Below are 12848 nucleotides of genomic sequence, written 5' to 3'. Positions count from 1 at the left end.
GATCATAAGGCTGATGTGGAGATTGAAGGGATGGATTTAAACGTTCTATTTGAAGCTGATTGTGCCCCGCTAGACAATGCCCCTTGGTCCTCCTCGCTAAAATCCGCAAATTATCCGAAGGAGTTGGTGTCCTTAGTCAAAGATTGTGGTATTATTCTAGTCTGAGCAATTTAGGAAGTATTTCTATCACTACAATTTTGTTACCGCTGGTTTTGGAAAACCAGTCTTTTCTGTGTTTGGTTCATTGCTTGTATTGTTTTTTCTTCAGTTTTATTTTTTACTATTTTGGCTGTTTTGCAATGCTGTAATTGTTGTACTTGGACCATTTTTGGTCTTTGGATTTTCTTTGGGTTAAGATGTCGGTACTAGTATGAATATGCCTCCCGTTCCTCTCTTCTCTTTCCTCCCCTCTTTTTAGGCTTCTCTATTATTCTCACTGTATAATTATCTTGTACTTTGAGTTTTACATTAATAAAGAAGCTTGTCTTCATTTAAAAAAAAAAAATACTTAATCCTAGTACCATCAAATTCTCATCTTCATGTTTGAATCCTCGCAACGTAAATTTTCAGTGTTCGATTTGTATTTTGTACTGTTGTAATTAACTTGACATTTGATGATTTTTCATGGATTAGGTGAAATACATTTAGTATCTCTATGTTAAATTTACATGTATCTTAGTCTTCTTATAGTTGTAAAGAAAAAAAGTCTTTTCAATGTATCAATATCCTAGTCTTTTTAGAAATCAACGTATCGTTGTATCATATCATATTCATATTCCGTTTCTGTATCTATGTTAGTGCTTCATAGATTGAGACAATGACACCACAGGACGATAGTTATCTCAAAACAATTCTCTGGTTTCTTTCCTTCCAGATTTTCAATTGACCACACTGATCCAAAATAAATTTTTTGTTCAAGGGATACAAACTTTCTAGGGGAGTGAATTAGAAATACAGATAACCCAATGAAACAAGCTTTGGTAGAGTTAACTTCAGTAAATAAATAAAAATCTACTTATGGGAATCTACCAAACATCGAAGAGAAGTCAAAACAAAACTTTGCAGAACTAAACCAAAATGAGGCTCACATCAGAGCAGAAGGATGTAATTCACGAAAACTTAAAACCACAGTCATGTATCAAGGCTGAAAAGACTGATCCACTGGTCCAAAGTAATTGAGAACGAACTGGCAAAGGAAAGCTAGTTAATAACTGAATGACGTTCTCTTAGATCTGAATAAAACACCGAATGATATGCTGGTGGACTCCCTTTCCTCCCCCCCCCCCCCCCCCCAAAAAAAAAAAAAAAAAAGGAAAAAAGAAAAGAAAAAGGTCATATATCCTCCTTTTCTCTTATTATCAAAAGACTAGGGGATGAAACATATATATAGGGCATAATGGACATAGACAAACAAGGAAATAAACAAGGGTACAGAGATTACACAAGTACCTTTAGTATAATTATTTTCAACACTCCCCCTCAAGTTGGGTCATAGATGTCAATTAGACCCAACTTGCTAATACATGAGAAGAAATTTTGTCTGAGTAATCCTCAATTTCTTGAGAAGAAATTAGACCCAAACTCATAGTAAGAAAATCAACAATTTCTTGATTTGATGGAATGTATGGAATACAGATACTGAAAATTGTCAGGTTTCTCCTTAATGAAGTGTTTGTCAATCTCAACATGTTTAGTTCTGTCATGTTGAACACCATTAGCTATGCTGATAGCGGCTTTGTTATCACAAAATACCTTCATGGGTAAGTTAATGCCCTGATGAAGGTCGAACAGGACCTTCTGTAACCAAATCTCTTCATAAATTCCCAAACTCATAGCTCGGTATTTAGCTTCCACACTACTCCTAGCAACAACCCCCTGCTTCTTGCTCCTCCAATTTACAAGGTTGCCCCACACAAAGGTATAATATCCTAAAGTAGACTTTTTGTAAGTCACTGATTCTTCCCAATCTGAGTCGGTACAAGCCTCCATGCACCTTTTGCCGGTCTTTCTGAACATCAAACCTTTTCTTGGAGTAGTTTTCAAGTATCTTAGAATATGGTTCACAGCTTCAATGTGTTCTTCGTATGATGCCTGTGTAAACTGACTCACTATGCTAACTGCACAAGAGATATTTGGTCTAGCTTGTCGTAGATCAATCAACTTTCCCACAAACTGCTGATACTTCTTTATCAACAGGAACTTTGTCAACAAAACTTCCCATGTCACACCCCGCCTTGCATGCAACCCAACTTGCCATGTGAGGCACGGTATGACTTAGAGTATCTTTGATGCGCTAAATGCTAAAGAAACTCTGCTTGAGGTCCTTAAGCTTTGCTTAATTGCCTAGTAGCTTTTCCTTGACTTAACTTGTAACTTAAAAACGAACTTTAGGCGATATACAAACTTAACATGATTAGCAGTAACTAAACTCAAACTTTTATTACTTACGTTAGGTGATTACAACACTTTACAAGAATACATAGAACAACATTTAAACTTTAAAGCTAAACGCTTGGCAGCTCTTCTCGCCTTGTAAGCTTTTCACCCTTTCCTTACTTTAGCCTTAACGCTTAACACGTAGAAGGTAAAATTTTAAAACGTAAGTCAAGAGACTTAGTGAGGTTTTAAGAAATCCTTTTCGTGAAATACCTTTCATAAACATCATTATTCACATCAAATCGCTTAAACATATCTTTTCACATAACAAAATCAAAACGTACATACATTTCACATAACCACACATTAGTCAACAATCATTCCTTTCGTCAAGAATCTGAATCATTCTCTACGCAAAAACTCATCATCTCACGTTTAGACTACTGAGATGGCCTTCTCATCACCAGCATTTGAGAATATCCTGATTTGTTTTTTGTTGCTCAGGCCGAAGTGCAATACACATCTTTTATGCATTGTACTTGCCTCATTTCAACTCACACGCCTTTTATATATGGTTGCCTTTACTTTTTATGTGCACATAACAATTAGCTCATTGATAGGAAGAAGACTAATGGTTGGAGCACCATTTCACAATCATTGAAATCACTTAAAACATGCTTTTGATTTGAAATACCTTTTGAAATATTTGTATATCAAACATCATTTCAAATCAATAAGAACTTAAAAGAAAACCTTTAAACATAAACAAATCATTTTAAGAACACGCACAAACTTGAAAACTCAAGACTCCCAAATGCTTCTCTTCTTCTTCTTCTCGTGTAATCACTTCAGCAGCACTTCAACGCTTTAATTTTCTCTTCAGAATTTCAGAGTAACAATACTCAATAATCTGGCTGAAGATTCCTATTTAAACTAATCCTAAATTAGCTTAGTCACCTTTAAACTCTTGTCAGTTTGCCAGCTCCTACTCTTAGTGCTACACGTATCTTATGTTTAACTTAAACATGCTTAGCTTAAACTCCTACACATGACCCATTAAGTAAACTTAGAAATTTTCTAGGAAATTTCCTTACTCCATCTCGCCTAGTCTGTCAACTCGCCAAGAACCTTAATTGCATACTAACACTTATCCTTCAAAAGTCTTGCAACATAACCTTTCTCACGAACAACTCGATTGCCAACTTCTTATTGCATAGCCTTGCTTATCGCCAAATATTATCTTCTCTCCAAATTCTTTCATCCAAAACGCCTACTTTTCATACTTAACGAAAATTTAACCTCTTAATTTAGGTACGAGTCTCACATCCCAGTTTTATATTGAACTCCATAGGGGTATCAGCCGGACGACATCCAATCGTACCTATTTCCTTCAATAGGTCAAGTGTATATTCCTTTGTGAAACCAAAATTTCTTCCCTTGGTCATGCAACCTCTATCCCAGGGAAGTACTTTAGATTCTCTAAGTCTTTATTCTCAAAGTTGTCACCTATCTTCCTTTTTAACCTGATAATCTCAGCAATATCATCCCCTGATAAGATAATATCATCAACGTGGACAATCAACAAAACAAATTTTTCCAGATTCAGGTCTCTTCGTAAACAGCGTATGATCAGAGTGTCCCTGAGTGTAACCTTGGGACTTAACAAATGTGGTGAATCTATCGAACCAAGTCCATAGAAGGATTTTCAAAGTTTACACACTTGATGGTTAAACTGGGCATCAGATCTTGGAGGGGAACTCTTGTACACTTCTTCTTCCAAATTACCATTTAGGAAGACAGTTTTTACATCAAGTTGGTGAAGCGGCCACTTCTTATTGACTGCAACGGAGAGAAGAACCTTGACTGTGTTTAACTTTGCCACATGTGAAAACGTCGCCGAGTAGTCTGTTCCATATGTCTGAGTGAACCTTTTTGCAACTAGCCAGACCTTTATCGGTCTAATGTTCTATCTGATTTATACTTGAGAGTAAATACTCATTTGCATCTCACTGTCTTGTCCCCTTCGGGAAGATTACACAGATCCCATGTCTTGTTTTTCTCGAGAGCTCCCATTTCTTCCATGACAATCGCCTTCCACTTAGGACTTAAGACTTGTAGTGATATCCTTGAACTTTGGTGATAAATTGTTGTAAGATATGTAGGTACAAATAGAGTGCTTCGTGCATAACCTCGTGCCCTTTCTCAAGGCAATAGGCATGTCAAGACATGGATCGTAACTCCTTGGTTTATCTGAGTCATTCGAACTAGTCTCACCCAGTTGTATATCAGCTCTATTTTCATCACTTTTGGCAGCCTTCCCTTCTTCTAGAACTTTTACATTATCCTTGTCTTCCTCAACCACATCAACAATATTATCCTCAACACACAAGTTATTGTTATTAGAACCCGTAGTACCTTAAGTATGGGTCGATTCAGAATCATGGATCGTAGCCAACGAAGCAGTAAGAGGCACCACTTCTTTTCTAAGATTCCTTATAGTACGTATCTAGGGGACTTGGTTGGTAGGAAAAACTATGTTGTAGGGAATAGGTTTCGAAGCCGCAGAAGGAGCTAAAGGAATGAAGGAGAAAGAGTTGGTCTCTTTTCACATTCTCCCCTGAAGACGACTAACGGAAAAGAAGGGATTGTTCTCCTAGAAGGTGATATCCATGGACACAAAGTACTTTTGGGAAAATGGGTGGACAAACTAATAGCCTCTCTGGTGTAAGGGATATGGGTACCCCACAAAGACACATGAGTAGGCCCGAGGGGGGAAAACTTGGTTTGGTTAGGATCGTAATTGTGGACAAAAGCAGTGCATCCAAACACTCGGAGAGAAATACTAGGCATAAGTCGAGGGACGGTGTAGAACTCCTTGAGGGAGTTTGAAGATTGAGAACACAATAGCGATGTAAATGAGTCTGGTTGGAGAAAATTATGGACCAACCCAAAGTATCCGAGTTGGCAAAAAATGAACCCTATCGGTTCAATATGCTAGGGTCAACCCAACCCTACCAAAAAAATCCGGGTTGGGTTGGCAGGTTGGTTTTTTCTTTTTTTTTTCATCTCTCCATAATTTAGACAAATTTTCATAATGTTTTTCAATATGCAAGGTGAATAAATTGTCATTGAAGGTGCAAGATGACATATGTATGATATACATTCAAATTCTATGATATCCATTCAAAAGGAGGTTTATTTTTAGGTTTTAGGTTATATATAATATATATATATATATATATTATATACATAATCAGGTTGGGCTGGGTCAATCTGGACAACATATGGGACTAAGCAACCTCAAGGAGGTGACGGTTCTTTTGTTCAACTACCCCATTTTGCTGACAGGTACAAGCGCAGGAACTTTGGTGGACAATCCCTTTAGAGGACAGAAACTCATGAAGGGAATGATTCAAGTATTCTCAACCGTTATCACTATGTAGAATACCGATCTTTGCGTTGAATAGGGTCTTGACCGTGGTGTAAAAATGTTGGAAGATCGATGAGACCTTAGATTTATCAATGAGGGGAAAGACCTAAGTGAGATGGGTATGATCATCGATGAAGGTAACAAACCGACGTTTCCCTGAGGCAGTACTGACCCGGGAGGTCCCTTGAACATTGCTATGGATAAGGGTAAAGGGTTGGGTAGGTTTGTAGGGTTGAGAGGGAAATGAGACCCGAGGTCGTTTTGCATGATTACAAACATCACAAGACAATGAAGAAACATCCACTTTAGAAAACAAGTGAGGAAAAAGATATTTCATATATTGAAAATTTGGATGGCCAAGACAAAAATGCCATGACATACAATCGTTTTAAAAAATGGAAAAATAAGACAGGAAACTAGTCCTAGAACAATCCCTAGAGAAAGCATCATCATCAAGTAAGTAGAGTCCCCTACTGTGCTGGGTAGTGCCAATCATCTTCTCAAGTTCAAGTCCTGAAACGAAACAGCATTAGGTGAGAAGATAGCTTGACAATGTAAGTCCTTGATTATCTTACTAATGGATAGTAAATTGTAAGATATTTTTGGCACATGCAAAACATTCTGTAACGTAAAACTATTAATTGGTGAAATGTGACTCTGGCCTGCAATGGGAGCAAATGATCAGCAATTCTAATTTTCTCATTTCCAGCACAAAGTAAATATGATATAAAGCTTTCAGATGAGCCAATAAGATGATTAGTAGCATTTAAATCAAGGATCCAGGGTTTCCTACTTAATAAGACTGAATGATGGAGAGTTACCTGATTGTGCAATGGGTCCAAGTGAGGACATTCCAAGAACACTATGATTAGCTGTAGTGATTGAGGTTGGTGGGGCAGCATCACTCATAAAGGCCTTACGGCCCTTTCAGAGTTGTGCTTGTCGTTCGGTAGACGTCTCTTATTGTTCGGTGGCCAACCATGTAACTTCCAACAGTTCTCCTTTGTATGCCACAATTTCTTGTAATATTCGCATATCGGGATAGGTTTCCCATTTTGCTTGTCATTGTTAGAGTTGGACTTTGCACTGAAGGCAACAGAGTCAATAGACGGAACAGTTATGATGTTCATCGAGCTTGTAAGATCTTTCTCTAAACGAACTTTTGAGCATATCTCCATTAAGGATAAGATAGGTCTTTGACCCAGTATTCGACCACGAAGCAAGTCAAACTTGGAATTTAGACCAACAAGGAAATCATATACGGGGTCAACTCTCTATTTTGGAGTATTGAACACCTCCGCAAGGATAGTCCCATACAATTTCTCTGCATAGATCCATTTGCTATCAGATTAGAGATAATTTGCTAAAGTAGGATGTAACATCCATGGTCCTTTGCTTGCACTCATGAACCTGTTTCCATAAAGTATAGAGGTGGGAAGCATATTGACGCTTCAAGTATAATTTCTGAACAGTACCCCCAATGTCTCGGGCTGTAGTAGCATACAACAATGGTTTTCCAATCTGAGGTTCAATACTGTTAATTAACACGGCGAAAGAAGAGAGTCCTCCCCTTTCAAATTCGTTCTTAAGGATCTTTCGGCCTAGGTTTCTATAGTAGGGTTTTTCATTGGTTGATTTTCATTAATGATGGCTAGGGTTTTGTTATCCATGGCTCTAATAACATATAAAAATTAATAAAAGGAGAAAAAGAAAGAATAACACTGGGTGTACGTGGAAAACCATAGTTTAGGGAGAAAAAACCACGATATAAATCTGTTGTATATTTCTCTTATTATTCAAAGAATACAAGGTATGAAATATATATAGGCCATAATGGGCCTTGACAAGAAAGATTACACAAATACTCCTAGTACAATTATTTTGAACAATTCTCGACACCATAAACAAAACTTTCGGGAGGGGAGAAGATATATTCAACTTTCTTGTAAGAGACTCTACGGGAAGGAATAAAACTTGTATTGTGGTTATAAGAAATCTGTTTGATGATTTAATATTTTTTCTGATAAGAAGATATAATATTAAATTTGGCTTCATTGAAAGCTAAAACTTTCGAATTGATCGATGATTTAAGATGGTACTAGAGTAGGTGGGTTACGAGGTCTTGTGTTCAAATCCTTACGATGTTATTTCCTTCCTAATTCTAATTGGTTTTCACTCGTTAGGCCATCTACATATTTCTAGCCCAGAAGTAAGGGAGAGTGTTAGATGATACAATATTAAATTTGCCTTCACCTAGTAGCTTTAGCTTTTGAGTCAATTGGTGATTTAAGAAAATATATTTGTTCAGAGGTTTGGTTATTTTTTCGATCTCTTGTTTATGTAAATGCTTATACTCCTTACCATTTTACTTCTTATCATCTCATTGTTTTGTGTAGGGTGCAAGATGTTGCAGAGTTACTTGGCATGATGGTTGAAGACCACAAGCGTCTACAACCCAACATGAGAACCTATGCGTAAGTTAAACCTTAGTCGATCAGGAAAATAAAGAAATTATTCTCTCATTGTTTTGTTTGAAGTCAAAGATATATTCTTCACACTACATACAAAGCTACAAGATACAAAATAAAAGTCTAACTACAAAGCTAGCTAGAGAAAATACAACACAAATAAAGCATTAAGTAGGAAAAATAAATGCACTCTAATTGAAGCATAGATCTTGAATGGTAAAATTTACAAAAGACTTAGAAAGAGTGCACTAAGAAGAAGCGTTAATCTGAGCAGTCAAAGATGTATTCTTGAGACTACAATGGTTCACTTTTTGTACTATTAAATCAAGGACTTAGAGACTTGGATACCGTTCCTGGGCTCAGGGCTGTGATTTTATTTTATTCATTTTTTTTGGGGATGGGGGTGGGGGGAATTGGAATTTACAACCCCAGTTTAGGTTGTATGAATTTAAACCCCAAATTAATACTTGTACCCATTCAAATCCTAGACTTTCATAAGTATATCAATTTAAACTTTAAAATTTCATAAATTTATCAATTTACATCTTGATTTAGTTTGAAAAATATTGTGAGACATTTAATTTTTTCATTAAACTTATAAATTATTATAAAAAAATCAATTTAGAACCTTTATTACGATTATATTTAATAATAATAAATTCATCGATTTTTATATGTGTGTAGACTTCTTCAAATGTCAATTTAACAGAATAGACGATTATAATTTGAATATACAATTTTCAAAGAAATCTTAAATGAGAGGTTAATTGTTTTGCTTATGTAAGTTTAGAAATGAGAAGTTTAATCGATAAAATTACAAGTCTCACCGGATGTTTATCTAGATAAAACATAATAGATGGTTTAAATTTATACAATTATTAGTTTAAAATTTAAATTGATACAGTCCCCAACGTTTAGGGTTATAGTTTGATATTTGCCCTTGACTATTTTTTAAGGGCTTGAGAAGTTATGGGGGGAGGTGTGGTCCATTGCCTTTACCATAGTTACCAATTTGTTTTTAGATTATGTACCAAGATGTTTAGGCCTTGTCCTTCCTGATTGGAATTTGTTTGAATATGGTTACCTCAGTTTCTTTGTTATTCTTTCATGAAAATAAAAGCTGGTGTCCAAATTATGAATTAATCAAGAAAAACGAAAAAGACAAAATTTGGAAACCCCAATGGATATATCATGTAAAAGTAGAAGGAAGTACATTGTTTGCAACATTTGTAAACTAAGGTGTAAAATTCTCAAGTCTGTCGTGTTAAATTTCTTAGTAATTAAATTAATTCTAACATTATAATTTCGACGGCATCACAGGAAGCAAACCGAAAATAAAATAAAATAATAAAAAAGTTACCTAGCTGTGTACATCCTCTTTTAGATCTTTTCATTTTTTAATGAGAAGTTGGTTTCTTATCGTTAAGAAAAGAAAAAAATCAACAAAAATGGAAACCATAGAATTGCCTTCCAGATAATTGTGCTTATGATGAAAAACTGGATGACATTTTGTCTTGGTCTTGACTTTCTTCTTTCTCAGTGAGCGAATAAGGTCTCTTCTCCTAGAATTGGCTTAGGAGAGGCTATCACTAGAATCCATGAGTTAGAAAGAAAAGGGGGCGACTAAGATGGACGAATCTCATGCTCTGATGTCTAACACTCTAACTTTTCTTTGAAGAATTATGTATTAAAAGTTTGTAACTTGGATAGCAGCTGCTGGGAGAGTTTCGTTGTTTCTTTTTAGCGGTTTTCCTTATTTTCTACTTCTTGACTTATTTGATTATGTTTTTTTAGTTTTTTATCATTTCAGAGCTCATAATCATTTTCTAAAAATAAGTTCATGTTTTTTTTCCAGGCTCTTGGTAGAGTGTTTTACTAAGTATTGTGTTATACGAGAAGCTATTAGGCATTTTCGTGCACTAAAAACCTTTCAAGGTGGAACAAAAGCTTTGCATAATGAAGGAAATTTTGGTGATCCACTTTCCTTATATCTTCGAGCTTTATGTAGAGAAGGTATTTATCAATCTTTCATTGTTAGTGACAATAAAAATTTCTTTGTTTCCTTTCAAATTATTATGGAGCAGGAACAAAAACTTTGATGGACTTTATTGTCAGACACTTATTCATGGTTTATTAAGGTCAATCCATTGTCTTGTGAGTTTAGCTACGGTGCATCAAAGCTGGTCCAAACACAAAACCAAAAGCTAATACAATCCGTGAAAGGAAATCGTGAACCAAACTTTAACCTCTAACAAGAAAAGACCAGATAGCTTTTATTACCATGAATAAGGTTCTTTTTGACCTCTAAAACTCCATCAAGACACCGTAAAATCCAGATCAGAATTCAAATGTAAAAGTGTAAATATTATCCAATTATCAACAATTGGCAAGATCAGAATAAAGAAAATTTCTTTGTAGTTCTTTTGACGACAATCTTGCATATCAAGACTAAATAATAACAACCACGGTCCTCTGATACCTTCCATTGACCTAAAAGACAACTGAGCCAAACCTTAAATAAAAGTCCATGACCTCTAGGATTCTGAGTCATTATTAAATGCTGCAATGAGAATCCCTTCTTGTGTATTTCTCATAGCCGTCAGAAAATCTCTGAACTGATCCCTTGTTATGCAGGTAGGGTGTTAGATCTCTTAGAAGCATTAGAGGCTATGGCTAGAGATAACCAACAGATTCCTCCAAGAGCCATGATTTTGAGCAGAAAGTATCGATCACTGGTGAGCTCATGGATTGAACCTTTACAAGAAGAAGCCGAACATGGATTTGAGATAGACTACATTGCAAGGTGGTATATTATTTGTAATCTGCTGCAACATCTTTTCTCTCTCTAGCTCTTTCTCTCAAGTTCTTTCCAGTGACATCTTAATGAACTTATTTGTTGTTGAGTTTATTTATTTTCTTTACTTTGGAAACGGGTAAAAATCATGGGTAGTACTTAGTAGTCATTGTTCTAAACGCAATATACAAAAAAAATCAGCACAAGCCTGTTTTTGGTAATGTTCTTTGGTGTTGCAGGAAGAAATTTTACACGAGCATGCACTTTGGTCTGTTGGACGATGATCCACTATTTACTTTATTTGTTCAAACACCTTTTTCTTCATTGTTTTACATGACTTTTCTTTCTATTTTGGCTCTTCCCCCCTGCCATTTTTTCCATCTACTAACATGTCTTCAGTTCCTATTTCAGTCTGTACGTTAAACATAGAGTTCTTTGGTGGTTTGTGGTAGTACTAGTTTTATTTATTCTAAGCAAAGTCATACACGACCAAGAGGGAATTTGAAGGTGCCCTTTCTCTTCTGAATTCCTAGTTACCTCACCCAATAAAGTGCCCACTCGATAACCCAAACTCCTTAAATACTTTATTCCGATCCTCTCCCCACCTTATCCTTTCTGCTAATAGTTATAATGGGGTTCATTGTTCACAATCACACAAAACTACTCGGTAGACTTAAAGCTCATGTGCTTCTTATTATCCCACTTCAATAATAGGTTATATCATTACTCATCCTAAAGAGCCAGCTTGATGAAAATCTGGAAATTGAATGAGATAAAGAATTGTTTCTCAATTAGCAAGTAGTCACTAGATCTATCTATCAAGTTTATTGTTTTGTTTCTACTTCTGTTTTTCTATGTTATGTTGTTTTGGCTATGTTTTTGGAGCTTTTAACTCTAAGGTTTGTGTTGGAAATTAAGGGCTAGTGGAGTGTTTATAGCCCCAAGGATATTTGTGTAATTTATTGTACCCTAGTTTTATTTCCAATTTATGTTAGTGCTTATTATAGACTATATATATTCTCCCTTCTTGTACGCTTTTGATTGTTAGAAAATAATAAGAGCGGTTTCCATTGTGATTTTTTCTTTCTGTACTAGGATTTTCCATGGTATCAGAGAGTGGTGATGAAACCTTAGCTGCCATTAACAAAAACCAACCGCTGTAAGACTACCTTAGTTTTGCACCAGCCTCGCCTTAGCCACAACTTCTGCTGCCAACTTCTGTCGCCAACTTCTACTGCCACCGGAACAGACTCCATCACCGCCAGAACCACTGTAGTCATTGGAGAAGTTGTTGAAGCCACCATTTTTTCCATTGTCGATTCTGTTGCTGCTGTCCAAGCTGCCGTTGATTGTTATCTTCGGTCCTTGCATGTCCATTCAACTCTAGTGCTGCCACACCCCTTTGATGGAAACCCTAACCAAAACATATATCATGAAAACGAGATTAGTGTCGTTCGCCTACCACAGAGGTAAATTCCCCACTGTGGCAACAAGCTTCTCGCAACAACCGGGTTTTCCACATCATGCATTGCCTAGTTATGAACATCATGGTTAATTGGTTTATCTTCGGTAATGGTTCAACAACAATTGGCTAATCTTCAGACAAGTTTTCAACAACAAATTGCTGCTCTTGGGGCAACTCTAGGAGCTACCACAAACCCCACAAATTCTGCCACTCTTTCTGTCTTATCGATGTATTCGGAGAACCCGATTAAACTTTTTCCCTACCTTAATTGCTACATATTATTTATTTGGCTCCATAGGAAATTCCATAGGAGTA

General features: G+C 36.1%; 1 protein-coding gene across 3 annotated transcripts in view; it reads left to right on the top strand.

Annotated features, from left to right (window-relative positions):
* Positions 1-12848, top strand: part of LOC103487261 (uncharacterized) — a 45764-nt gene that overhangs the window by 15705 nt on the left and 17211 nt on the right. For all 3 annotated transcript variants that reach the window (XM_008445524.3, XM_051081462.1, XM_008445525.3), the window contains exons 6-8: positions 8203-8280; positions 10130-10287; positions 10909-11077. In XM_008445524.3, the coding sequence (XP_008443746.1) occupies positions 8203-8280; positions 10130-10287; positions 10909-11077 (405 nt within the window). The remainder of the gene's footprint in view (positions 1-8202; positions 8281-10129; positions 10288-10908; positions 11078-12848) is intronic.

This window comes from Cucumis melo, chromosome 2, assembly GCF_025177605.1.
Source record: "Cucumis melo cultivar AY chromosome 2, USDA_Cmelo_AY_1.0, whole genome shotgun sequence".
NCBI lineage: Eukaryota > Viridiplantae > Streptophyta > Magnoliopsida > Cucurbitales > Cucurbitaceae > Cucumis > Cucumis melo.
Note: the sequence above shows the minus strand (reverse complement) of the source record. Positions and strands in the feature narration are given on the sequence as shown.